This window comes from Diadema setosum, chromosome 13 (assembly GCF_964275005.1).
Source record: "Diadema setosum chromosome 13, eeDiaSeto1, whole genome shotgun sequence".
Classification (NCBI taxonomy): Eukaryota; Metazoa; Echinodermata; class Echinoidea; order Diadematoida; family Diadematidae; genus Diadema; species Diadema setosum.
In genome coordinates this window covers 27,746,459-27,773,586 of record NC_092697.1, presented here as the reverse complement: position 1 = coordinate 27,773,586, position 27,128 = coordinate 27,746,459, and the positions used below count along the sequence as shown (strand labels likewise).

At 38.1% G+C, this 27,128-nt stretch overlaps 1 protein-coding gene across 1 annotated transcript in view; it reads left to right on the top strand.

The window, feature by feature from the left end:
- The first annotated feature begins 4,894 nt into the window (after window positions 1-4,894).
- Window positions 4,895-27,128, top strand: part of LOC140236545 (uncharacterized) — a 45,605-nt gene continuing 23,371 nt past the window's right edge. The window contains exons 1-18 of the mRNA XM_072316470.1: window positions 4,895-4,970; window positions 6,115-6,246; window positions 6,990-7,112; window positions 10,090-10,253; window positions 11,626-11,796; window positions 12,535-12,735; window positions 13,542-13,971; window positions 16,360-16,479; window positions 17,593-17,801; window positions 18,190-18,274; window positions 18,600-18,815; window positions 19,735-19,848; window positions 20,524-20,775; window positions 20,948-21,136; window positions 23,302-23,483; window positions 23,829-24,009; window positions 24,563-24,685; window positions 26,102-26,233. Of these exons, the coding sequence (XP_072172571.1) occupies window positions 4,895-4,970; window positions 6,115-6,246; window positions 6,990-7,112; window positions 10,090-10,253; window positions 11,626-11,796; window positions 12,535-12,735; window positions 13,542-13,971; window positions 16,360-16,479; window positions 17,593-17,801; window positions 18,190-18,274; window positions 18,600-18,815; window positions 19,735-19,848; window positions 20,524-20,775; window positions 20,948-21,136; window positions 23,302-23,483; window positions 23,829-24,009; window positions 24,563-24,685; window positions 26,102-26,233 (3,100 nt within the window). The remainder of the gene's footprint in view (window positions 4,971-6,114; window positions 6,247-6,989; window positions 7,113-10,089; window positions 10,254-11,625; window positions 11,797-12,534; window positions 12,736-13,541; window positions 13,972-16,359; window positions 16,480-17,592; window positions 17,802-18,189; window positions 18,275-18,599; window positions 18,816-19,734; window positions 19,849-20,523; window positions 20,776-20,947; window positions 21,137-23,301; window positions 23,484-23,828; window positions 24,010-24,562; window positions 24,686-26,101; window positions 26,234-27,128) is intronic.

Sequence of the window (27,128 nt, the reverse complement as noted above, 5' to 3'; positions counted from 1 at the left end):
AGCATGGCTGTCACGTTTTTACAGCGACTGGGCAGGGCTAAGACGGCCTAAGTTACTTAGCTAGGTATGCATGTAACGTTTAGACATTTCTATGCCTACTAAAAATAGAGTCTACTGACTCCGAAACATAGCCCAAACGCCGAACGCAAAGATAACTGTGTACAAGGAGCGCCCCGGGGTAAGGTCTATACCGTCTAACCAATAAGGAAATTTGTTCTATATTCGCACTTAGGCCCCTATATGTTATAACTGTCAGTGTTAACGTTAGAGCCAATAGAGGTCTGTCTACAGCCCAGTAGGCCTAACTGTTAGGTCAAAATCTCTTCAGTATGTTTTCAGGCTTGTTCTAAGTAACGAGTCACGTCATGTAATGTCGTGTTCTGTTTATCGAATTAATATAGCAATGACATTGTTTTATTAACGCGGTGTAGGTCTATTGTATCTTTCAATTCATATAATTGCCCATATAAGGGAAGTGGACACACCAACAAGCACAGAAACCAGGGAACAAGTAACTCTGGCCGGGACAATGAAGCAGTACGTACGTGTTCAGGTCGCTGGTGCGGTTAGGGAAAAAGGTAGACTCTACATTGATCAGAGAGACAGCCCGTGACAGACCGTTGACAACATCGGCCAGAACCGTAGGCTTAACACTAGCCAAGAATGAGGTGGGCGGCCACAAGAATTCATCGATCAGAATAAGAGCCCGGGATAGCCCATTTGCAGCATCAGCCAGAACCCTGGGCTAGTCAAGAATGAGCTGTGTGGCTTAGACGTTACATCGATCAGAATGACAGCCTGTGATAGCCCGTTGACAGCATCAAACAGAACCGATGGGCTAGTCAAGAATGAGCTAGGTGACCAAAAGAATACATCGATCAGAATGACAATTTTAGCCCTATAGCCCGTTGACAGCATCGACCAGAAACCTACGCTAGCCAAGAATGAGCTGAGTTAAAGAAAAAACACTGATGCTGCCAGAGAAAACCTTTGAGAAATATGTAGATGGGGTAGGTAAGTCCGTTTGCATTGACTTATAGTGTATTTTATAGCTGCTCTTTCAGAATCTGCCGTCAACCAAATATTCAGTATTTGCAACTTACAATGTACCAGTGATAATGTTTCACTATAATTTGCATTTAACAGCTTTCAATCAACTGTATGGGGGGGGGGGGGGGTAGACATAATGAGATCAGACCAGATGCCAATCTGAGAAGTGGAGTCATTCATAGTTCTAAACTTTAAAAGCACAAACGGAAAATGCTCTTTATACTTCTCCAGTCATTGTGTAGTCGATTTCTGCACACTTTTAAAGTTTGCACCTAGACTGGTAAAACTTATTGCATTTATACCCACGCAGGAATTACATATTGTGTTGAGAATTGAAGATTATGTAATTTATTTCAAAGCTCTGATGCACCTCTTGTCACCAGTTTGTATTGCTTTTGCAGAAATACAAAATGTACATGTACTTGGTGGTGGTGTTTAAAAGACTGTTGGCAAATTTGGTGAACAAAATGACAAATGCTAACAACATATTATTGTCATAGGCAGGTTATAGGACAGCAAATTCAAACTTCAGCTTTAGGCCTGCATTGTATATAAGTTTACTCTAATGAATTTGTTGCTCTGCTTTAAAAAAAAAAGTGTAAATGAAGAGTTTGTTCGCAAAAAACCGATAAGTCCATATTTGCCAAATGGAGATATTTGCGATTAAAGGTCAAGAAATATAAAGAAAACAATAAGAAAATTTTTGCTTCTTTTGACAATAACTTCAAAAATGTACCTTTATATGTAGTAACCAATATATAATTTAAAAGGTATTATTTTGTACTTTATGACAGAGACCGTACCTCAAAATCTTAAAAAATGGACTTATCGGTTTTTGCTATCAAACTCTTCAAATTTTTATCGATTCCCAATGTTATATATTTTAGTTCATGGTTGAGGAATTTTGTTCATTCATGCTTGTGAAACTGTGTGGGTGTGGTATCCTAGCTCTTTTCCCCTTTGGATTCTTATTATCCTTCTCATTATAAAACAATGTGTTCTTTTCTTTTCTTTTCTTTTCTTTTGTGTGTGTTTTCGTAGGACATGCTGTAAATTGTCAGAAGTCATGATTAACCTGAATTGATACTCTTCTTGTATTTGCAGTTGTATAGATGTGTCTATGGTGCTTTCAAATTGCAGAACAACAACAACAACAAAAAAGGTCACTCGTATACAAACAAAGATAAGTCAATTCAAGTACTCGACGTTATGAATGTGAAGTGAAGTGAAGCGAAGAAGTGTAAAGCTTATCCTATCCCAAGTATCATACCAGCAATATAATATATGTTTTCTGTGACAATACCAAAGGTCCTGTTTAATGGAATTATTTTCCTGCCCTTTGTAGTTGCTTTTAGGACAATAATATGCGTTAAAAAAAACAAAAAAACAAACAAACAAACAACACCGAACAAACTAGCAAATATGTGGAAAAAGTTCCTCATACTACTTAAAGGGGATGGCTAGTAACCGATCAGTGGGAATCAGTGGGAATGCTGAGGGATGATTGTTCCTATATCCTTGTGGGATTCATTTAAGAGTACATTATATATCTACTGTTGTGTGAAAATTATTTGCTTCAGAACGGTCTCATATTCAAGTAATGTGCAGGTTAATGCCCCGTCACTGACCAGGGACGCTTACATGGAAACATTAAACTGCACATTACTTGAATTTGAGACCATTCTGAAGCAAATAGTTTTCACACAAGAATAGATATATAATGTACTCTTAAATGAATCCCACAAGGATTGGAACAATCATCCCTCAGCAATCCCACTGATTCCCACTGACCGTGCAGTTACTAGCCATCCCCTTTAAGCAGGTAATGTACTTGACTTCTGCCTATCTTAAGACTTACACAATTACTGTATCTCATCCATGCAGGAATTATTTCACAGAGAATTAGAAATTTTGTTATGTATTTCAAAAGCCTGATGCACCTCTTGCTGTTTCATATCATCTGTACAGAGATGTGTGATGGTGTTTCAAGAACTGCTCGGTACACAAATGACAAATATTGTGGGAAAAATTAGTGAACAAATGAAAATATTTTGTCAAGAATATTTGACAGATTATAACATGACAAATACAAACCTCAACTTTAGATTGTAAAAGTGAAGGTAAACAAATACATTTCTGCGAATTTGTGAAAGAGCAAATTTCTATCGTGTTCAGTTATTGAGTAATGTTTCATGAAAAAAATATTGGTGAATGTCATGTACATGTATTCATGCTTGTAAAAGTGTGTGTGCATGGGTGTGTTATCCTTGCTCTTTTTTTTTTCTAGTGTCAATGATAATGTATGATATGCTGATGTATTGCTAATATACATGTTTTGAACGTATGTTTGACTGATCAGATGAAATTCAGATGAATTCATTTCATTTCAAATGAGTTTGTGATGCACATTTTTTCAATGCAGATAGGTAATGTACCTTTAAGAATGGTGCCAGTGAAGCACCTTACCAGCACTGCATGTGAAACACACCAAAAATACACAGACATCAATTCACATACTACATTCTAAGAAAAAAAAAAAAAAGGTTCTTTTGAGCACCATTAAATGGTTCTCAGCACTGTCACAATAGCGACACCTTTTTTGGAGCCTGTCAGCACCTTTTAACATTGGTGCCCATTAGAACCTTTTTCAATGAAATGGTTCCCATGAGCACCTTTTGAAAAGAGTCAAAAAGGTGCCCATCTTTAGTCAAAAAGGTGCCCATGGGCACCTTTTAAATGGTACTCACGAGCACCATTTCATCGGGAAAAAGGTTCTAATGGGCACCTTTTGCAAAAGGTGCCGACAAGCACCATTTAGAAAAGGTTCTCACGAGCACCTAAAAGGGTGTCGCTATTGTGACAGTGCTGAGAACCATTTAATGGTGCTCATAAGAACCTTTTTTTCTAAGAGTGTAGGGTGCAAATTTGAACCTTCATTTTTTAGTGTGTATATGTATATATATATAATATAAATATGATATGTAAATTTATATATATCACTATTAAGATATGCTCTTCAGCGAATAATTGGAATCTTATGCGAGTTTGATATACTTTATTGGCGTTTTTAATAATTGTTCGTATCGTTATTGGACTTGACCTATTTTGCTGGAATGCTTAGTCTACTATACCCGCTAGACTTCATCGATACCTCAATGCCAATTTTCTCATTAGTGAGTGTAGTATTGCTGCACAGCTCCCTCACCACGTCTTCATAGGGACAGATTACGAAGCGGAATGTTGTGAGAGGGACAGAAATGAACAGCAATAAACTCATTATCCATCTTGAGAAAAAAAAAATGATGTGTCAAAGTTAAGCGTAGTAGTGTATTGCCTTGCCTTCTCAAACACATTAGATGACTGTCTTGTTGTAAGAATGGATTAAACATGCACTTTAAGCATTAATTCATAAATATGTTTAGACACGTGGATAGCTATTTGAGAAGAAAATTGCAGCTTTCATTGTTTGACTTGATTTTCTCGAATAAGTGGTTATGCCAACGTATTACGTGACTGTCTTATCTTAAGAATAAGCTATCTGGCACGCACTTTGAACATTAATTCGCAAGAATATAATTTGACGCTTACGTAGATGTTTGACAAGAAAATTAGGCCTTCATTGATTAACTGTTTTCCTCATGAGTGGTTTTGACTGAACATTTATTCCTGTCTCGTGGACTTTTCATAAACGTTTGCAACGACAGGAATTTGTGGGTTCGTCCCCAGAGACACGACAGACGCGGCCATCAACTGCTCCACGCCTCAATTTTCGAATGGTCAGCGTGTCCATCAGGAAGGGGTCTGCACCTGTCCGTCCGGTTTCCAAATAGTGTCGTTCATCTGTATGGACGGTGATCTTGTGGCAGCGGATCCATACGATTTCAACGGCACTCTAGTCAATATACTCCCACAGTGTTTAGGTATGGCGTGTTCGTGTCTGATTGGTTAAGAGATTTTGTGTTAATTCATGCCACTTATTCCGTCAGAGTTATTAGTAACTCTTTGTAGTGGGTATAGCACAATTTCGTTTCATTTGCCCCCACTATTTCAGCGTCTATTTCGCCCATTTGAATAAAAGAAAATCTTATACCCTCACAGCATAGGCAGAAGTGCAGACCGGTCATTGTTGATAATAGCAAGTCGCACAATTCATGCAGGGATCTATCTCCACACCCCATATACATAGACAGATACATTTGAAGATAGATACATACATACATACATACATAAAAGCTGATAGTTATAGGGAGATAGATAGTTATATTCACATAGACGTACATACATACATACAATAAACTGAAATATGTAAACACTTATGTACACAAAACCGAATAATCAATAAGAATCGCACACTGCTTTGAAGAGTGGCACCTATATAACTTATTCAATTCAACAAGTATACACAAACAGGGGTAAAGTAATTATGCCCTCTCGCTTGGTGATTTCCGCTTCTGCATCCATAAAGTTCTAATGCCGTCTCCCCTGTCACAATGGTAAACGTTTGACGGTAATTGTATAATGAGTTTATAAAACCGTTTTCCGGACCAAGAAAACCCTTTGTGATCACATACATGGAAACACCTTAGCGTGTAAAAGAGAATACGAAAATCTCATTTTTTTCAACGTGGAAGTGAGCAAGAAACCGAGATGTATTACAAGTTGATATCATGTCTTATTATTCTCCTCCGTCTTCCCATTCTTTTTTAACCTTCGCCTTCTTTTGTGTAATTCATAAACGAAGAAGAGTAATTTTCATTAAGAGTAGTTGTAACAGATGATCATAAACTGATTCCAAGTCTCATCTTCTTTCTCAGCTCTGTCATTTCTATAATGATATTTCCCTGACGAAGCTTTCAGTCATGGCACGCTTTCCTGAATATCAAACTTTGAGCGTGACCGAAAGAAATGGCTATCTGCCTGTAATTCTGAAAGATTGTTATGGCTCTTGTGAATTTCCCCCTACACATAAATAAGAAACAGATGACTTGCAGTGTAGATTTTAGTCTCATTTCCCGGATTTTGGAGCAGTAGTGGTAAGATATATCATCTTAATATCTGAATCAGATATCGACGAGTGTGAGGAAGACTCAACATCTTGCGACACCGACACCGGGATATGTACGAACACAAGAGGCTCTTTCCAGTGCAGCTGCCAGGCCGGATATAGTCTAGGAGAAGATGGACGTAACTGCACAGGTTCGGAAAGTATATTTCGTTGGTCTTATGCCAAAAGGGCTTTAAACCACTTCCACTATGCCAAAAGGCTCTTAACGCTATAGACTCTGAACACTATTAGTGCCTTCTTGGCATAACAGGGGAAGTTCTTTAAGGTCCTTTTGGCATGAGGCCAACGATATGTCTAACCTCTGACAGTCCGTAATGTTGCAAGTTTCCAAAACCTGTTCGCTCCACCAATTCGTCGCGCGCATGGCAGATTGTCATTAACGCGCTTCCCCGCGCATGGCAGATTGTCGCTGGCGGCTAGGCTGTGGGATCGCGCATACGGTTAACAACATTCTGCCATGAGCACGACAAATTTGATCGGCCAATAAAAAGTTAAATGGCTTTTCTAGTTGGCATCTTTGTGTTGTACAAGAAAAAAAAAATAATAGATACAATCATGTCTCATATTTCTCTTTCTTTATTGAGACTTACGAATCAATTTGTAATTTGGGTGAACTTCAGCAGACGAATCGGGTGGAAATTACTATCGCTGGTGCATAACGATAATACACCAAAAGTGTATAAGGGCATATGCGTCTATTGGTGTGCTTTTGTTCATGTGTACTGAAATATTATGCCAAGGAAACACGCCATTACGGCACGCTACTAGTGTTTTTATTATACCTGTGTACATGTATAATCTCAAGCTACATAATACTTGTAGTGTATATTATAGCAGATGTTTTCTGAGTACTTTCATATACATCGTTTTGCAGATATTGATGAATGCACTGAAAACCTCGATAACTGTGACCCAGATGCAATGTGCATTAATCAGCCGGGTTCTTTCCAGTGTACATGCAATGATGGGTTTTCTGGAGACGGACAAGATTGCATAGGTAAGATTCATCAATCATTACTGATGTTGCTGTCTTTGTTTTTCTGTTCAAAATAGAAGGAGGTTCACGAATGAAATATATAGGCAATCTGGTAACAGGCATTCGTTTCACGAAGTAAATCGGTCGTGTTTATTCATCAACGAAACATTTTTGTTTTAGTGATATTTTGGTATTACATACTGTACTTCGAGCGAATCTCCGACATCTTCTTTCCCTGGCGAAATGAAGTGTCAAGAACATGCATATACTTATCAGTCTTATGGTATATGATGCACGCCCTTCCTTTTCCGCAATGCCTTCCCATTTCCCATTCCTATTCTGCAGCTTATGTCATCCGTCACACGCATGACTTCTAAACTTTAATAGCATGTATGATTTGTTTCACTCCAAGTACCATTCTTGCGGTATTTTCAAAAGATATGATAGTTATGTCGATGGACACGTTATGACGTCATTCATCTAATTCATTTCTGCGACACATTTTGAGTGCACCTTTAATTTGACATTTCGAATGCAATGGCATCAGTGCACACTTAAGATTGGAGACCCAGGTCGAAAAACCAGTTGAAACCAGTAGAAACCAGTAAGCATTTTTAACTGGTCTTTACTGGTTTTAACTGGTCTTAACTGGTTTCAACTGGTACCAGTTGAAATCAGAAGGTAACTCCAAATTTCCAGTAACAAAATAAGCAATTCTAACTGAAACCAGTTGATACCAGTTGAAGATGTACTGGTACCAGTTGATACCAGTTTAATCATACTGGTACCAGTTTATACCAGTTGAAGTTGCACTGCTTACAAGTTGAAACCAGTACAAGTCTACTGGTACCAGTTGTAGTCTTACTGGTACCAGTTTATAACAGTTGAAGTTGCACTGCTTACCAGTTGAAACCAGTACAAGTTTACTGGTACCAGTTGAAGTCTTACTGGTACCAGTTTATACCAGTTGAAGTTGCACTGCTTACCAGTTGAAACCAGTACAAGTCTACTGGTACCAGTTGAAGTCTTACTGGTACCAGTTTATACCAGTTGAAGTTGCACTGCTTACCAGTTGAAACCAGTACAAGTCTACTGGTACCAGTTGAAGTCTTACTGGTACCAGTTTATACCAGTTGAAGTTGCACTGCTTACCAGTTGAAACCAGTACAAGTCTACTGGTACCAGTTGAAATCTTACTGGTACCAGTTTATGCCAATTGAAGTTGCACTGCTTACCAGTTGAAACCAGTACAAGTCTACTGGTACCAGTTGAAATCTTACTGGTACCAGTTTATGCCAATTGAAGTTGCACTGCTTACCAGTTGAAACCAGTACAAGTCTACTGGTACCAGTTTATACCAGTTGAAGTTGCACTGCTTACCAGTTGAAACCAGTACAAGTCTACTGGTGCCAGCTGAAGTCTTACTGGTACCAGTTTATATACCAGTTGAAGTTGCACTGCTTACCAGTTGAAACCAGCACAAGTCTACTGGTACCAGTTGAAGTCTTAATGGTACCAGTTTTATACCAGTTGAAGTTGCACTGCTTACCAGTTGAAACCAATACAAGTCTACTGGTACCAGTTTATATACCAGTTCATATCTCATTGTATACCAGTTTTCAATTAGTTCACCAATTGAAACTGAATTAAAAGGTTAACAAAACTTAGTTAAAACATTACATTAAAGAGTAAAGAAAACACAATTAAACAAAACATTTGATGTGATTGAACTTGGACTCTTAATGACTTCAACTAAATGAAACTGGAACCAATTAAGATCAGTTGACACTTCAACTGACAGACTGTATTTTGACCAGTTTGTGTGTGTGATTGTGTGTGTGTGTGTGCGTGTGTGCGCACGTGTGTGTGTTTCGGTGTGTGTGCAAATTAGTTTACACAATTTGATACCCATGTAACAGACTGGACTTGCTTATAACTTCATTCCATATTAACACCCACTAAATCATTGAAATTCTAATACCAGTTGATACCAGTTGGTTTCTATTGGTTTTTACTGGTTCTTTTGCTCGTGAATATTCATAAGCTATTCAAATTATCTTCGTGAAAATGAGAAAATATTGTTAGATTTATCTTTTTTATGATTTGAATAAACATAGAAATGTCTGAAATGCATTAGAAATTTATCTAATGTTATTGCCGTGATATTCACAATTTCAACTTGTATCTCTGATGAGGTATTTTCATATTTTTATAATAAAACTTTAATCTACTTGGTAACCATGTCTTAAATCATTACAGCAATATAGCCCTATATATATGAATGAAATGTCCCTGGTACTAACTAGGTCTAGGATGTATGCTAAGCCTAAATGTAGTGGTAGGTATAGGCTTTAAGACTAGCTGTAGGATTATGTTAGGTTAGATATTAACAATGTCCTGACATACACCAAACACCCATACACCAAATAATTCAACACCGAATTAATTTTGTCAACTGGATCCCAGTTGATTCCAGTTGATACCAGTTGACAACTGGTACCAGTTGATACCAGTTGACAACTGGTACCAGTTGACAACTGGTACCAGTTGATTCCAGTTGGACGAATACCAGTTGATACCAGTTGAATGAATACCAGTTGATACCAGTTGATTTCTAGTCACTCATTCCAATTTCCATATTGAAACCAGTTGCCTTAACTGGGAATCAACTGGTACCAGTACCAGTTGCCAACTGGTTTTTCGACCTGGGGATGCAAGGGCTAGCAAGTGCGGAAAGAATGTGTTTCTAAACACTTCGAAAGCATGAACTGTTTTCGCAGACAGAGCCCACAACGTAAAACTTAGCACAGCACACACACACACACATATATATATATATATATATGTATATATATATATATATATATATATATATATATATATTACAAATATATGTAGTATACATAAACTAATTATATAATCTGTAATTAACATAATACAGTGACCGTGCAATTCTATTTCCTAACTTGATTTTATATTCCTGCCATTTTCCTCTCAGAAATCATATTTTTTGCTTTCGGCCCTGATGCTGGTGATGACGACATTGTGGCAGACGTACCTATTGACCCATCGATGGAGGCTTACCAGAGCTACACCTACCATACTGTGGACATCGATACGGGTTTTCCGATTGGAAACGGTGGTCTTTACCCGCATATAACGGTGACTAGAATGCATCAATATTCTTACTCTGTGACAGTTTTAAATTGTTTCGCTGCTACTGGATTGCAACATGCACGACGATATCTCGTTTTGTTTCTTTTCATACGTTGTTTAAAAGCCTGTTTAATGTTTGTATTTGGTACCGGAGGCATTATGTTTTCGGGTTGTCCGTCCGTCCTTCCGTCCGTCCGTAATGAATTTTGTGGACAGCGTAACTGAAAAACCTTTTGAGGTATCCTAATGAAACTTGGCATGTATGTGTATTAGGGGGTGAAGTTGTGCCTATCATCTTTTGGGTGCATTATGTGCTCAAGGTCAAAGGTCAAAAGGTCAAGTTCAAATACGTAAAATTTCACTATTTCCACCATATCTATGCAATGCTTTAAGATATTTTCTTGAAACTTAGTGCATACATGTATTACCCAATTGAAATTCTCTGGTGAAAGTTTGGGGTCATGAGATCAAAGGTCAGAGGTCAAAAGGTCAAGTAAAAATATTAAAACTTTACTTTTTTCTCCATACCTTGGAAATTGTTCAAGGTACACGTCCTGTATCTTCATGGAACATAGTGTATACTTGTATACACGTACTGACTGGTAGTGATTATCTAGAGAATTTAGGGTTCATGGGGTCAAAGGTCAAGGGCAACACTTCAAAATTGTACTATTTCCCTCATATTTATGCAATGCCAGCAGGATTTTTTTTAACACTTTGTGTATGCATGTATAACCTAATAGAGATTCTCTGGAAACTTTCTCTTCTTTTTTCTTTTTTTTCGTTTTTGTTTGCCTCAAAGGTCAAAGATCAAGGGAAAACGCTGAACTAACTTGTTCCTCCATATCTCGGAAGTGGCTGAAGTTATCTTGAAACTTACTACATATTTATGCATGTTCTGCCTGCCAGTGATTATCCTAAACTTCTGAATGGGTCAAAGTCCAGTTAAAGTCCTTAAATCCCCAAATACATGCTCTCCTATTCATCCACTTATTAAACCTAGGTCAAGGAAGGTGAACATTCAACACATTTGTGACAAACTTGTCATTTTAATATTTTGCCAATTTTGTGAAAATCACACATTGTCCACATGTACTATAGACCTACTAGGAGAATAATGCATTATAGCGGAGGCATACCAGTCGCCTTAGCGACATTTCTAGTTTTTAGTTGTTGTTTTTTATTTTGGGTCTTTGTGGATGGTATGTACAGATCATGCCTTTGAGTGTACTGGCAATGCCAGAACCGTTCAATTTGATTAATTCGAATAGTTATTTTTCAAAATGTCATTGCAAAAATTCGCTGTATGATCAATCCTTATAATCATAGCAATATAATAAGTATATTCTGCATATTTTGAATTTGCCTTCACGTGCAGTTTACATCATCTGGTGTGATTGAATTTTGGGACTCGGCTCCAAGTAACCTTCTACGATATGTCAATCCCTCACTGTACACATGGTACGAGCAACTTAATGACGATCCTGCAGTCACTGTGTTCGGGGCAGCTGTGGATTTATCACTCGGAGAACCGCATATATACTACAAGGTAGAGTCCATGATTCAGAAAATAATTTTTTGTCTTAAACAGCAACAAGCAGCAAAATGAATAATGGTTCGCATAAAACAACATGAAATATAGGCCTACGATATAGCCTAAGGTTATTAGGCCGCTTCTTCAAATGATACAATATGAAAATGTCCAATTTTGTATAATGACATGAGAAATTAAAAGATTCCTTAGCTCCTAGAGCTTTACTGTCATTACATTTGCCTGCATAACTCTATAAATATGATATGGTCTTACATAGTTCTGACTTCCTTGGTATAGCAACTGTTTCCTCATTACTTTCGATGTGACCGTATTTGCAATATTACTCAAATGTATTTTTTTTTTATTCTCGAATTCTTTACCAAGGATACTTAAGATAGTGATGAATAACGGTAATTGATCTATGCTCTTGCTAGTGTACATTATTGAATCTTGAAACTCTTAATTGAAGCGTGGCAAAATTTGTCATCGGGCTGTGCTTCACTTCAAATAATTACATTTTGTAGTTTGATTTTACATTGATATTAATTTTGATGGCTCCATTCTAACCTCCTGATGTTCATTCATTTTTTTTTTCTCCTTCATTTTCTTCTCCTTCTCATTTACTTCAATATGAATCAACCATTCTAACCTCATGTCGTACATGTTTGTCTTCTTCCTTTGCTTCTTTTGCGTCTCTTATTTCCTCCTCCTCCTACTCCTTCTCCTCCTCCTCCACCACCTCCTGAATTCCAGGTTTACGATGGCCGGGTGGCGCCGACATCCGACTTCTTTGCCATTCGGACTGAACTTCAGCAGCAGATTCGTGATGCTGTATCCCTAGAGTTCTCCGAGTTTTCTTCTTCAACGTTCCTTAATGGAATTGAATACATTCTAGAAATCACCTGGGAGAACGTTGAGCCTCCTGGCTCGGCGGCTGACACCGGTGGAAACGAAGTAAGTTCATCATGTTTCAGGGCCGGCGGGACCTGAAGGGGGGAGATCGAATACCTCCCCCCCCCCCTATTTTTTTTCACAATCCATATTAATTCATGTGGTGTAAGCACTTCCCCCCCCCCCCCCACACACACACACACACTTCTTTTTTTCTACCCCGGAAGTGGCACCAGAAAAAGTAAAATGTGGTTAGGTCTATGTGGTTATGCTTTTGACCGCGGGTAAGCCAATTTTTTGTTTGGTTTGAGATTTTTTAAAGTTAGCTGATGAAACCAGGAAGTGGTACCAGAAATATAAACCCCCCCCCCCCACTTAAAAAACAACAAACCCAAAACAAACAAACAAATAAAAAAACGAGGCGCGCCGGCCATATGTTGTTATTGCTATACTGTTACGTATTTTTTAGGAGTAATATTCTTTCACTGTCCTGCTTAACATTACATAGTTATGATTGGCGCTGTGAGTTCCATGTGTAAATTATATAATTCATGCTAAAATCAACCTGCCGGGAATATTAAAACTCTGTCTTTTCTCCTTTGGGGGTATTACGGTGGATAGTTGTGAAGGCAGTTTCTCATTAATGTACTTCATTCTGATCGATTCGTTTGGTCTGAATTTATACCAATATAACAAGTTATTTTTACTTGTGATACAACTCATAAGTTATGCTTTTGTGGCTTCTCGGATACCATAGTATTATTTTAGGTTGCAAGCAAGAGAGAGAGGAAAAAAACACTCTGCCGTCAATATTCCTGGCTATATTTGTTTTTGATCCTTATGTTTTCTCCCTATTTTTAATTTTCCAGACAAACACATACCAGTCAATCTTGTTCACCGACGGTACCCACAGTGGGATATTAATGATTTTCCAGGAACAGAGTATGTTATGGAACCCAGCTTCAAAATCCGTGGCCGCCCAAAGAGGCTACAACATTAAAAGCAGTCGGTTCAACAAGTACGAGAATAACTTTGGGGTTCAGCTGCTGGAAAGCTATCGTCCAGATCAGATCGTCGGGAACACGGGCCTGTTGGGAAGAGACATGTACCGCTTGGACGACAACCCTACGAGCTACGTCAACCCGAGGCAGTACTGTCTCGACTGGTATAATAGTGATACTGTGTCCATCTTTTCTGCTGCATCAATACAACCATGCCCATGTTCACTGGACCAGGGTTTGCGAGATGCGCGATTTACCTTCTGCAATACGCCGACAACAATCAACTTTATTCTACCTGGTGAGTATGAAAACCAGTCAATCCTTAATTGTCTCGTTGGCTTGTTTTATTCTAATTAACAACTGCAAAATAATATAGGATATCACACAGAATGACACAGCTGACAATCAGAGCCATGATCATGCCTTTTCCTGTGACTTTATGGTGATGAACTGTCATGTGTGCGTATAGATATACCGATATCATACCAGTTGAAAACCTGTTAAGACACTGCCAGATGAGCATACGCTATTGTAAACGCCAAAATCTGCGGGAGGCCTACAGTGGACAGGATTAGCGATTAGAGGGGTAAGGTGAACAAGTCTCTAGATCTCACATACTCGGTTTAGGTCAGACCATGCACCATCAGAGCTACCAAGTCTCACGCATTCTGCGTGAGACTCAAGCATTTAGGGTCTAGCTGTCTCACGATCTCACGCATGGCACCCATTTTTCTCACATCGGGTGAAGTCTGCAACTTGGGCCAAAAATAAGGAGCATAGCTCAAGGGATTAAAGTCATAGTTGCAATTGAAGGTATATTTCCCTTTTGTCTTTCAAAATAAGTAGAAAACAGTTACTTAAGTATGCACCAGATCGCATCATTAAGAGCTAGTAATTAAAAAAAAAAAAAAGAAGCTCCCTACCATGGGAGGGGGACACCCCCTAATTCGCGCGCGCATGTGCGCGAGCACCGAGACGCCGAGTCATGAAAATCTCACTGATAAACAATTTTTGAACTTGGCATCACTGCACCATACAGCCATGCGTACATACATAAGTATGTCTATCCGCAATATGTTCCTCGAGACCTCAGCCTCTGACTCGAGTCCGAACGCTTCCTATTTAGCTTGATATGTTACTGTATAGTCCGGTTCGGTTCAGTTGGTTTTGAGCACTCTGAACGCGGCCTGTGGCTAATCCTGACTTTGACGTGGACACAATACTGCAGTAGACCATAATAAATATCATCATAATTATCAAGGTCTTATTTACCAAGGGTAGCCTCTTCAGTATTGTCACTGCTCTGCCAGAGGGCCCTGCTGTTATTATTACCCTGGCATTGCCAGGTTCCCATTTATACACCTGGGTCGAGAGGGACATAGTGGGTAAATGAATATCTGGTCCAAGGATGTCAGCACTGGGCGGGATTCGAACTCAGGTCCTCCGAACGGGAGTCGGGAGCCTTTATCCACTATGCCACAGCGCCCGAGAAAGAGACCTGTCAGCGTCGGGACCTGTCAGCGTCGGGGTTATTACTATTATCATTACAGAGCCCTGTAGCACAGCCTAATTTTATAATTTTAATGTTTTATTATTTTAATTATAAGATATCACTGAAGGGGCTAGCTGTCATGTGTAAGACCGACCATGAATACTTTAGACACTAAGGAAATCCAATCGTAATAGATATACAGGGGAAATCAGAAATAATACTACGTACACAAGGTTCTTACAGAGATGGTAATTTTGATTTCAATACAGGAAATTTTATTCTGAGATATTATTATGACAAATAGTGTTTACATTTTCTCTTTCTTTCTTTCTTCAACAAATTATCAACTTTCATCAACAGACGCAGGCGCATTCTGTTTGCAGCCCAGAAACCCCGGTTTCAATGGCGGCGGTTATCACTGCACGTACTCCATTTGGGGTTTCTTCAGAGGATATTACAGCTTCTGGGTTTCCAGCCATTTTCAGTCAGTCATCCCAAGAAACGGTTTTGGGCGACTTAGTGATTATTTACTGTGGTTGAGTGAGTATATGGCACCCTCCAGGCAGGAGCCAGGGACCCAGTTAACATAGTTTTCATTAAAATGATAATTATTATAATACTATGCACATACTTGCATGTGGGGTTTTTCATTATTAACATTTGAAGTGACATCATGATCAAGTCTCAAAACTTTCACTGTCAGGTGTTAATATTAACAGTTATTGATGTCATAGTTTTGACCAGCATCATTACCATGATCGCAGTGTGACCTGTCGCAAAAATTGAAAAAAAAGCATTAACTGATAAATCCCCCGGCCATAGGCCTGTTTCCTGATCATGGTAATCTCGTATATTTCAGATCTTACGGTTAACAATGTTAATCAGTCCTATTTATTCGCCACTCCTTTCATATAAACAATTTAAAGATCATCCACCACTGGAAAAAAAAAATTGAGGGATTGGTTTCGAAATTTACGTGCACTACCTGAAGTGTACGGCAGTCGTTGCGAACTAAAGATATACAATGCAAATAGCCTTCAATTCCCTCAGCCCCCCCCCCCCCCAGAAAAAAAAAAGAGAAAAGAAAACGTAAACAAATAAACAGTAGAATTTGAAGCCTGAAAATATAAGGATGCAATGAAGCACCCCGCAAACTAATCTTTCCGACATACGACATATCATCCGACTCAACAGATTCCGATGTCTTACCGCGGTATTACTGCTGTAGTCAGTCTGGGAGCGCCGAGTTTTGCGACTTATACGAGACAAGGAGACCGCCCTCAACGTGTCAAAACTACCGTCCTCCGATTATCAGTAAGCGATACACAACATAAAAACTGTCACCCCCTGCTGTAAAAGATGTGTCCAAAGCGATGCGTTTCTCAGAAGTTGTCGATTCTGTCGAGCTCTGTTTTTAACAAATACTATTAATTTATGTCAATAATATTAGGACACAATGTCATTCTTTGTGAATATGAAAATAAATCAGAAAGAAATACCACCACTGATGCCCTTCTGTATTTTTTTTTTTTTTGATCAGCACATTATGCCAGTTTGAATATAAAGCATTTTCAGTGTTTTCACCTCTACCGAAAATACCAAGATACCTGGATTGCAGCTGATACGAGTCACATCACACATCACTAGTGTTGTGAGATCATTATCAGGTTGGATGTCAGTTTCCTAAATTTCTTAAATTTCCTCGGCAGGAACACTGCGTCGAGTGTTAATCACTTAACGCTCTATTGGATATATCATCACTATGCCATAAGTAAGGCAGAGAAAAAGCAGTCACATGTAAAGTTTTTGGAAGTGTAATTACGATCTGTAAACTATACCCGCAACTATTCAAATACGTGAAGTTCTTCCGTCGAGATGTTTTCTCATTGCAATTGATTAGCAAGATTGCCCTACATCGACGTAAATAAGCACTGAATTGATCAATGTTTTAGTAGTAGCCATGATAAAAAAAAAGTACCTGCTGCATGCTATAAGGATTAGAACCAACACTTGCTGTCGGGCGAAAGTTCGGTGGTCTAGTGGAGATGACGCCTGTCCGGAGATGAGGATGTCGTAGGTTCGAATTAATCCTGCTCGAGCACATACGACAATGATTTTTTGTCATGGCTATTACTAAAACACTGATCAAGTCAGTGCTTATTTACGTCGATGTAGTGCAATTTTGTCAATCAGTTGCAATGAATACCCGCAACTGTTCTGGTGCCTAGATTATAAAAACTACCAATCAAAAGCAAATTAGCGTACCATTCTTAAACGTGCTTCATGGTCAACAGTCTATAGCATGCCTGAAACCTTCTTAATAACGTTGTATTTTCTTTTTGGTCGGCCATTGCTTTCATTTTTCTCCTTAATTATTCAGTATCATCTGAAATTTCGTAATTCATCATGATTGTTCTGTGTGAGCAGGCTGGTTTTTCGGAGACCCGCATATCAACACGCTAGACGGACGCGGCTACACTTTTAACGGTTTGGGGGAATACGTTATGCTGGAATACACCAATGGAGATCCTTTCGTGCTGCAAGCCCGGACAGGGAAGGCGTTTGATGAGGACGGGTCGGAAGTGGATACGGGGACGGTGTTTACAGGCTTCGCTGGAACCCAGGGAATCACAACCGTGAGTTGTTTGTGCCCATAGAGTGGCCTTTCCTAGCACTCTGTTACTGCTATGGGATTTAGAGTTTTGTAAGGTAACTAATTTAGAACGACGTTGATTCCCTGAATAGGCAGGTATAATAAAGCCATTGTGGTTTCTTTCAATACATAAGCCTTTAACAAATCTATTCACACACGTTTTGCTGTTATATTTGAGGAGCTATTTTCTCATTTACGGTCTGGAAGACAAGCTATTATAATTGTGAACCTAAAGTTATATCAGCTATTATTTACTTTAAAACACAGACTTATTGTATTGGAAGACATGTCTATTAGTGTAATTATGTTTGTTTGTTTGTTTGTTTGCTTGTTTGTTTTTCTATCTCCTCCTTTGATTTCTGTCCTAACAGATTCGCATAACCCTGAACTCCGACAGAACTGAAATGCTAATCCAAGTGAATGACACTGATATGGACATCAATACACTACAAACGGGTAATCACTGGTTCTTTTGTTGTTGTTGTTGTTCTTGTTGCTGTTGTTGTTGTTGTTGTTCTTGTTCTTGTTCTTGTTGTTCTTGCTCTTCTTGTTCGATGGTGGTGGTGAATTTGATCATGCAGTCAGCGATACTATGTACATGGTTTGAGTCAGTGTGTTGGTCTGTGGGTTCTTTTTTTCCTTTTTTTTTCCTTTTTTTTTCTCAACCCTTTCCCCTTTTTGTTGTCGAAGTCATGTCAAAGTGGAAAAAGGAGAAAACATTATCGTGATTACTGTAACATATCTCTTTCTCTCTTTCTTTCATTATTGGTATTGACTGTAGATGGGTTTAATTCTACAGACGACCTCTTCTCGCTCTCTTTCGACAACAACGCAACGGGCGATTTAACAGCTTCGGAAATCAGAGTGACAGCTTCTTTTACAGACTCGGCCGGGGTACAAACTGGATTCAGAGTTTCGTTTCAACTCGGAGTTCTCGACGTGACTGTCAGCGGGCCGAGTGACTATGCTGAACTTGGGGTTGGGAGAGGCTTATTGGGTAGGTCACGTGAACGTTATCATGATTGTGGTAATCTATTACAATCCATGACATTGTTGTCATGCAGGTGTTCAGTGGGTCTTTTTTCTTAATACTTTTTTACTTAAAGGCAACCTATGTGGCAATATAGTAGTAATATCTATTTTAGAATTATGATCGTGCAATCATGTTTTATTAACAAACTCATTCGACATGAATTTGATCATGCAGTCAGCGATATTACAATATGTACATGGTTTGAGTTAGTGTGTTGGTCTGTGGATTTTTTTTTTTTTGTCGTATGTATAGATTTGAATTTAAAAGCTATACATGTTTGATCTTATCTGTGAATGTTGCTTGCGAGCTGACTCAGACAAAGCTCGTGAGGCTGTGTGAAAATGTACCAGATGCACTATAATTAAAGATGGTGACAGGACACTTGCTCCTGCGACAATTGCCCCAGTCTTATTTTCTCCAAGGACTTAGGATTAGAGTTAGGGTTCTGATAGGGTTCTGATAGGGTTTTAGGTTTAGTTTGATGTCGGGATTAGGATTAGGGTTAGAATTATGTTTGTGGGTAAAATTTATGTTTTGCTTAGCGTGCAGATTTTCATGGCAGCAAATGTGATGGAACCAATTAAGATACGTTACTTTCGTTTTAGTCTTCATTAGTTTTATTTTGTTTTATTTTGTTTGTTGGTATTTTTGGAGGGTGGTTAGAAGAGCATGATGAGCAAACTCATAGCAATATACATGTACAATGTTAGCTTTGTAAGTTGACATTTCTTTGTGAGGAACAGAAATGAGGGCATAATTTGAATCATTGAAATCTTTGAAAATCTAGCACGGAACATAAAATTATGGTTTATTGTGTAACATTTGGTGATTGACAGGGGCAGTCTTGCTACTTCACACATTAATTTTAATCATCACTGTACAGGTCTGTGGAATGGTGATCCAGCGGACGATTTTCAGTTCAGGAACGGAACTATTCTTACTCCCGCGCCTGGAACGAATCTATCGGATTCAGAATTATTCGATTTTGGACAGTCATGTGAGTTAGCTGATTTTGTGTCACATCTGTTTAATAGCGCTTTCTTGTTATTGGTGCACTGTCTATACTTGTCAGAATCGTTAGATATAACTTCTGACTTTAATGGATCAGCAAACACGCTTTGTTGTGTGTAGACCACTCAAATTTATTGATCCTGAAGTCCGTCATCGTCTATACATAGCAAGAGCAAAATAAACAGGAAAAGGGTGTATTGATACTTACAAAAAAAAAAAAAAAATGCCCTCACCTCACCAAATATTGGCATATCTTCAACCAAACACTTACCCGGTAACTCTCCACCATCTCTATCAAGATTCAAGCAAAATTATATAAGTAAAAAGGATCTATATGACTGATTTGAGTCTATCTATGTATTATATAATGTATGTATATTGTCATGTAATGTGACATTGTATACAAATAAATATGTTTCTAAATGATAATTATGATATCTTGTATTTTATTCTTAAAGTCACATTTTACAGGTCAACACACATATTGTATGTAATTTATGTGTGCAAATATGAATGTATTTATATATATATCTATGTGTGAGATATATATACTATACAAGTATATTATATATACATATATTTAAGTATATGTTTCTATATGTTATGGTATTTTTTATTCTAGTCCGTTCAATGACGTAATCAATTGTTTCTTGTGCTGAAGGGATGATCAACTCCTCCGAATCACTCTTCGACTATGGAAGCGGTTCCTGGAGTGATTATAACGATCCCGACTTCATGCCACCCTTCCTGGATGAGCTGACGGCGGCAGCAGATCCAAGCACGTTGGCAACAGCGGAACAGGCGTGTGGTGACAACAGAGAATGCCTTTTTGACTACCTTGCGGTCGGTCCCTCCCTTGGCCTTAGTTCCATGGCAATTGCAGACAGAAACGAAATGGATCAACAGCAACTAGGTAAACCGACATTGGGAAAAAGTCGATCTATTTCAATGTCTTTCTTTAAATTCATTTTATTTCTCTTTATTCCTCTTTCTGATTCATAATATCGTGACTATGAAACAATTGTTCTTGTAGTTGTTTTTATCTCTGATTTCATGTAGTTTTTGTTTTTCCTTTTGTTTTCTAGAAAACTTTCCGCCGGAAATCATCGGCATAGAAGAAGTAGGAGGCACCGATGCACTGATGCCGAACAATACCCTTCATGTCCAAGTTGGTCAAACGTACATGCTCCGCGTAACAGCGACTGATCCAAACAACGACACAGTGACATATTCCCTCAACGGAACAGTCCCTCAAAATGCATCAATAAACGACGGTGAGAGTTTGTGCACTGCGTGACAGAAAAGACCTAGATATAAAAAGAAAAAGAAAAAAAAATGATGGATTCATAGCAAAAACTTTAACACACTGGTGCACAAAATAATGAGTTCCTGAGGAAACCATTGACTGCAGGCGTAACAACTGGTACAGGACAGTAATGTTATAAATGAGGTTAAACGCACACATTCATATGTGCATAATGAAAGTAGACACATGAATGGTTATGTCCTCTTTGGAACGAAAACAACATTAGCGTAAAATATAAGTAGATGTAGAAAACAAGTACGTGTACATAATATTCCTTGCAAGAACGTCGCGATTGAACTCAAACTGGTGCTTCGTTGGCTGTAGCTGAATTTGCGTTCGCTAAAACCTGCGCTTAATTCCATGAAAAAGGTTTCAAAAGCTCGTTGACAGTTTTGGGTGTATACATGAGATTTATTGGGTAGCCTATATCGCGTATATGTATATACCTCGCTTATCACAATTGCAACAAGTTAGTAATATGCCGGGATATAAGCAAGTATAGTATGCCTTTAGCAGAAAATGCCCTTGTCAGCTTGTAGGCTTCGATCAACGGTATAATTTTGTACTCTCTCTCTCTCCATATATATATATATATATGTAATATATACGCATAAGTATAATATATGCTTAAACATTATATATTTGCGTTTATACACTCTTACGACCAAAATTACTGTGAGAATGATCGCACAAAAGAAACAATCAACTAATGTTCAGGTGGTTTATTAACAGTGATGTTGTGGGTACAGACTCGTAATCGGTTTTCACATCAGTACAATAATGATCAATAGAAACAATAGAACAGTAATGGAATCACACGCATTACAGCCAAATCTTAAATCACGAGGTCCATATGATTCCCTGGAAATGTCCAAATACGATGCTCGATGCACAGATGAAGGATCCGCGATGCACCGATGAATGATACCTCCGACGTAAATCCAGAGGCGCAGGTTATGATATTCCACGGTATAGATCCAAGGTATATGTCCACAGCGAAATGTGCAGAATCCAACGTTATGACGACCACGTCCAGTTGATGCGTTGAATGATGACTCACTTTGTAATGTCCAGCTACATGTAGGAATCCAGCCTGTCACAGCTTTGCCGTAGCAATGTCCGTTGACATTAAGATATGGAGTCTATTTCCAATGTAGGAAAATTAATTCTCTGCAGGCAAAATGTCTCCCAGGCCTTATCTCTACAAACATAACAGGTCAGCAGGTAACACAGGACTGACTATAACAAGTCGCTTCAGAGCTAGAAGTGACGTAACTCTCAGAGCAGAGGTGTTGGGTACTCTGCCTACTGCAGAATTTCTCCGGCCTTTATATCCATTCACCCCTTTCAAGTACATTCTGTAATTTTCTCCAACCTGGGGCCACACAACTTGAACATACTAGCAAGCCCAAGACTGTTCCAGAAATCCTAGCTGACTCACTGCCTAACTATGTGCATAACAGCCTACCAAAAATAACTACCAATCACATTGGGCTACAGGGACAGTGCATAACTCAGCAAAATATGTAAGCACTTCCTAGAACATTCTGGAATGGGTGAAATCATTCTAGATTGAGTGAGCTATAATGTATTTCCTGTCACATGCATGTACTGTAGCTACATTGTATACCACCTAGAAAATTCTCCACTAATCTGGTCAGCCTGTATGTACTATATCTATACCAAATAGAATGTTCTCCATTAATCTGGTCACCCTGTGTACATACACATTAAAACAACCATGCATATAGTACATCATACATGTACATAACTACTAGTGTGTACATTTGTGACAACAGTCAAACCTGTCTTAGCGACCATCTGTCTATAGCGACTACCTGCCGTAGCATAATGACCACTAAAAACATGGCCACCTGTCTGGAACAGCCATTTTTCGTCTCCCTTGGGTGGCAGCTATAGACAGGTGTGACTGTAATGATATTATATTTTATGGTGTTCAGATTGTTTGGTGAGCGATTCCATAGAATGTGAATACATTAGCAAATCTATGTGTCTTCCCCAGATGATCTCTTCAAATCTGCATAGGCTACGCTGCGTTTATTGTTGTTGTTGTTGTTGTTGTTGTTGTTGTTGTTGTTGTTTTAATTCTGATGACAAACTTGTGTTTAACAGATGGTGTTTTGACTTGGACTCCGATGAACACTGACCGCATAAGTCTTGACATAGTAGCGAGCGACGACACAGCTCAAAGCGTGGTCTCTCTCTTGGTAAAGATATGTCTGTGTGAGAACAACGGTACCTGCGACTTCCAGACCGAAGCTGATGGAGAAAATATCAATAACGCGAGATCATCCGTAAGTATAGTTCAATCGTGTCTTCCTCAACACATTTTCTTCCGTGATTTTGTATCCATTTTTTTCGTTTGAAGTCGATGAAATAGAATCACTTTGTTTCTCTTTGCGTTGGAATTGGTAATTGAATGACTCGCAATCATCAAATCCAGGCGCTTCTTTTTCATGTCTTTATCACTTTGAAATGTTGCAAACGAAGTTCAAACAATGTAGCGTAACATTATTATATTTATTGTTTAATTGTAATTTTAATTGTAATTTTGTAATTTGGAACATTATTTCATGGAAGTTTCAATTTCTTTTTTAACTGATGTGTTTTTCTTGGGGGTTATCTTTTACACAACCCAGGTTGTGGTATGCAACTGTCTAGAGGGTTATAATGGAAACCACTGCGAATCAGACGAGAATTCGTGTGCTGGGGATCCCTGCTACCTTGGCGTCATTTGCTTCGACGATCCGCCACCATCCATGGAGCCGAGATGTGGCGCCTGTCCACCATTCCTGACAGGCGACGGGTTTTCCTGCTTTGGTAATGTCCATTAGTAACCTTACTTGGAAAATGAAGAAATAATCATCAATAATCATAAATCATGATGATGTAATATTGTATGAATACAGTGCATTCCTTGTATAACAGGCACGATCATAACGAAATTCTCGTTAGAACGAAGTAAAAATCCTGGTTCCAAAATTGTCATCTGTATCTCTTTACATACTTTTCTCTTCGACTATGACGAAATTTTGATATCTAACGAAAGAAAACTGTCGGTCCGAGAATTTCAGTAATAAACAGAGTCGCCTGTACAGTGTTTCTTGTACATAAACATGTTGACATTACGTGCGCGTGCATGTATCAATTTAATCATTTATTTGTTCATGTTTGTGTATGACTGCCTGTTTGTGTCTATGTCTGTGTGTGTGTGTGTGTGTGCGTGTGAATATTAAAAGGATTGGTGGTGTGTTGAGTTTTCTAGTTCTTTTGTTTCCTCTCTGAGTAAGTATATTTTATCTAGTCCATTCTCCAAGCACTGCCAAGTTAAATCTCAGCAGATCAGTATTTCAACTCTACTCTTATGTTACAGATATCAACGAATGCGCCGAGATGACGGATGATTGTGAACAGGATTGTCACAACACCCAAGGCTCTTACACCTGCTCGTGTTCAAGTGGATACACACTCAGCCTTGATATGAGAAGTTGTTTGGGTAAACTTGATATTATTCATTTTACCCGTTACATGAGAGCCAGCATCACAAAAGCAAAAAAAAAAAAAAAAAAAAAAAAAATCACACGCCCTAATTTTGTGTGAAGACTAAAAATAGGTAAAATGGGTGAATGTAGTCAGTCGCCTGTTTTTATACATTATTTTTTAAATACTCCTTTTCAGTAGTTTTTACAGAAAGGTTTTTTTTTTCAAATAGTGTGATTAGGTATTTCTTAACGCTCCTTTTTCATTAAAAGAAAGAACAACTTTACACACTGGTCACTCTCAACTCTTTTAACTTTAAAGAGGTGATTATACTGCATTTAAAGTTGGTATCAGTCATGAATAGAGTATGTATGGTGAGTGTGGGAAATTTCAACTTAATCTCAGAGTTCCTTCACTTTGATGATCACAGAGATTTACATACTGTGTTATCCCATTCATTGCACAGAGCACAGCTGGGTGAGATTAAGCACCTGACTATACCCTTATCTTCAAATCCTCACTTTTAAGTAAACGCCTTTCAAGAGTGTGAACTTTCATTCCGTTATTTAGACAGGTTAAGAAGGTTCAGTTGTATTGAGTCATATTATATCATTTTAAAGCTTGGAGTCGGTTTTATTTTTTTCAGAATCTGCCCTTAACTCAACATTTATACCTTGTGACTCTTTGTTTTGTGGCGAATGGTCGCGTTTATATTTTTGAACTCAGCTGTTATAACGCATTAAACTAATCCTATAACTTTTCATTGTTTTGCACATTGTTATGAATATGTTTTCGTGTCTGCAAAAGATGTAAACTCAGGAATTGAAGTATAATTATAGTTTTGAAGGAATTATTATAATAATTTTACCGGTACTTGCATGATTAAAATTATTACTATTGCTACACAACTACTGATGAAAATATTGATAATCATCATTATCACTAGCAAGATTTTATTGTTATCATCATGACAATGTTAACGTTAATAGTTAGAAGTCGATAATAGAAAGAATGTGTATCATGCGTGAAAAATATGACAGAAGGAGAAATGTGGATACACCGGAAACCATGAGAAAATTATTGTGATAAACTGTGCAAGAACCCCTAAAGGTAAAATAAAACAGGGGCTCCTCATATTCTTGACATAAACAGTAAAAAGAAACTCAGAAAGTAATGTTCATTACAGGTGGAAATGTATGCATTACTGCTGTTTGATCTTATCATACACTGATGACATTATCTGAAATTCTTATATTATACAAGTGTAGAAAAGGGGGGTTTTGAGAGTTCCTCAGAAAAAGGTGACAACTCCCCCCCCCCCCCTCCATCTACCGACAGTGCTTTCTCTCTCTCTCGCTCATCTGTCTGTCTTTCACTCAAAAGTAAACATTGAACTCGATGTCAGTGACTATTATTTTGATGTCCCCCACAGATGTTGACGAGTGTTCGCGGAATACACACGACTGCAGCGAACACAGCGAGTGTGTGAATACCGACGGGTACTTTAATTGTTCATGTAATACTGGCTTCATGACAGTACCAGGAGACGAGCATGTCTGTGAAGGTAATGAATCCTCTATCAAGACTACCTTGTTTTTGTCAAAGTATAAAGATGAAATCACAATTAAAAACAGACAGTAAAGTTATTATGTCACCTGATATCTGCATTTTCCTGATGAGCAACGCACCTTCAAGATATCATCACCACCATCTCTTTTTTTCTTTTCATTTGTTTTCCTGTCCTCTTTAACATTGTTCTCTTCCCTGGTATTCACTTTAGCCTTTCCTCCTTTTTTATTCAATTTTTCAGTTTCAATTTCACTTTAGTTTATTCTTTTTTCCCTTTTTATTCAATTTTTCGGTTTCAATTTCACTTTAGTTCTGATTTTTTTGAGAATTTGAGAATACAAATTAAAAAACATAATACAACAATAACACAGAGATTTAGGTAAAACAGGATTTCCGAGGAGAATTCATGTTTAAAAGCAAATCACTTACATATTATGAAATGCAGGAGATGGTTGCATTTTCTTTTCCATGACATGTTTCAGGTTGTAGGGGTCGTCTCAATTAACATACCTAATTATGCTTGATGACATTACAACCCTCTCCTCGTGAAAAAAAAAAAAAGTCAACAAAATATCTTCAAGGATTTTCAAGAAAAAGAAAGGCAAGGTGAAAGTGCAGCGGTGAAGGGGTATCACGAATGGCATGATTTGATTGTACTTGAAAAAAAAAAAAGATGGAGGCCCTAATTATGCTTGAGGGTGGCCGTAAATCAACGAAACTATACATTTATAATTATCAATGCTATATCATATTTCTGTATACTTTTTGTAAATATAGATATAACTACTTACTTACAAACAGTACATATCTATCATTATTATCTTCGACTTTCTTTTAAATGTTTTTTTTTTTTTTTACGGCTTAAGAAAGATGTGAATTGCTTCACATGA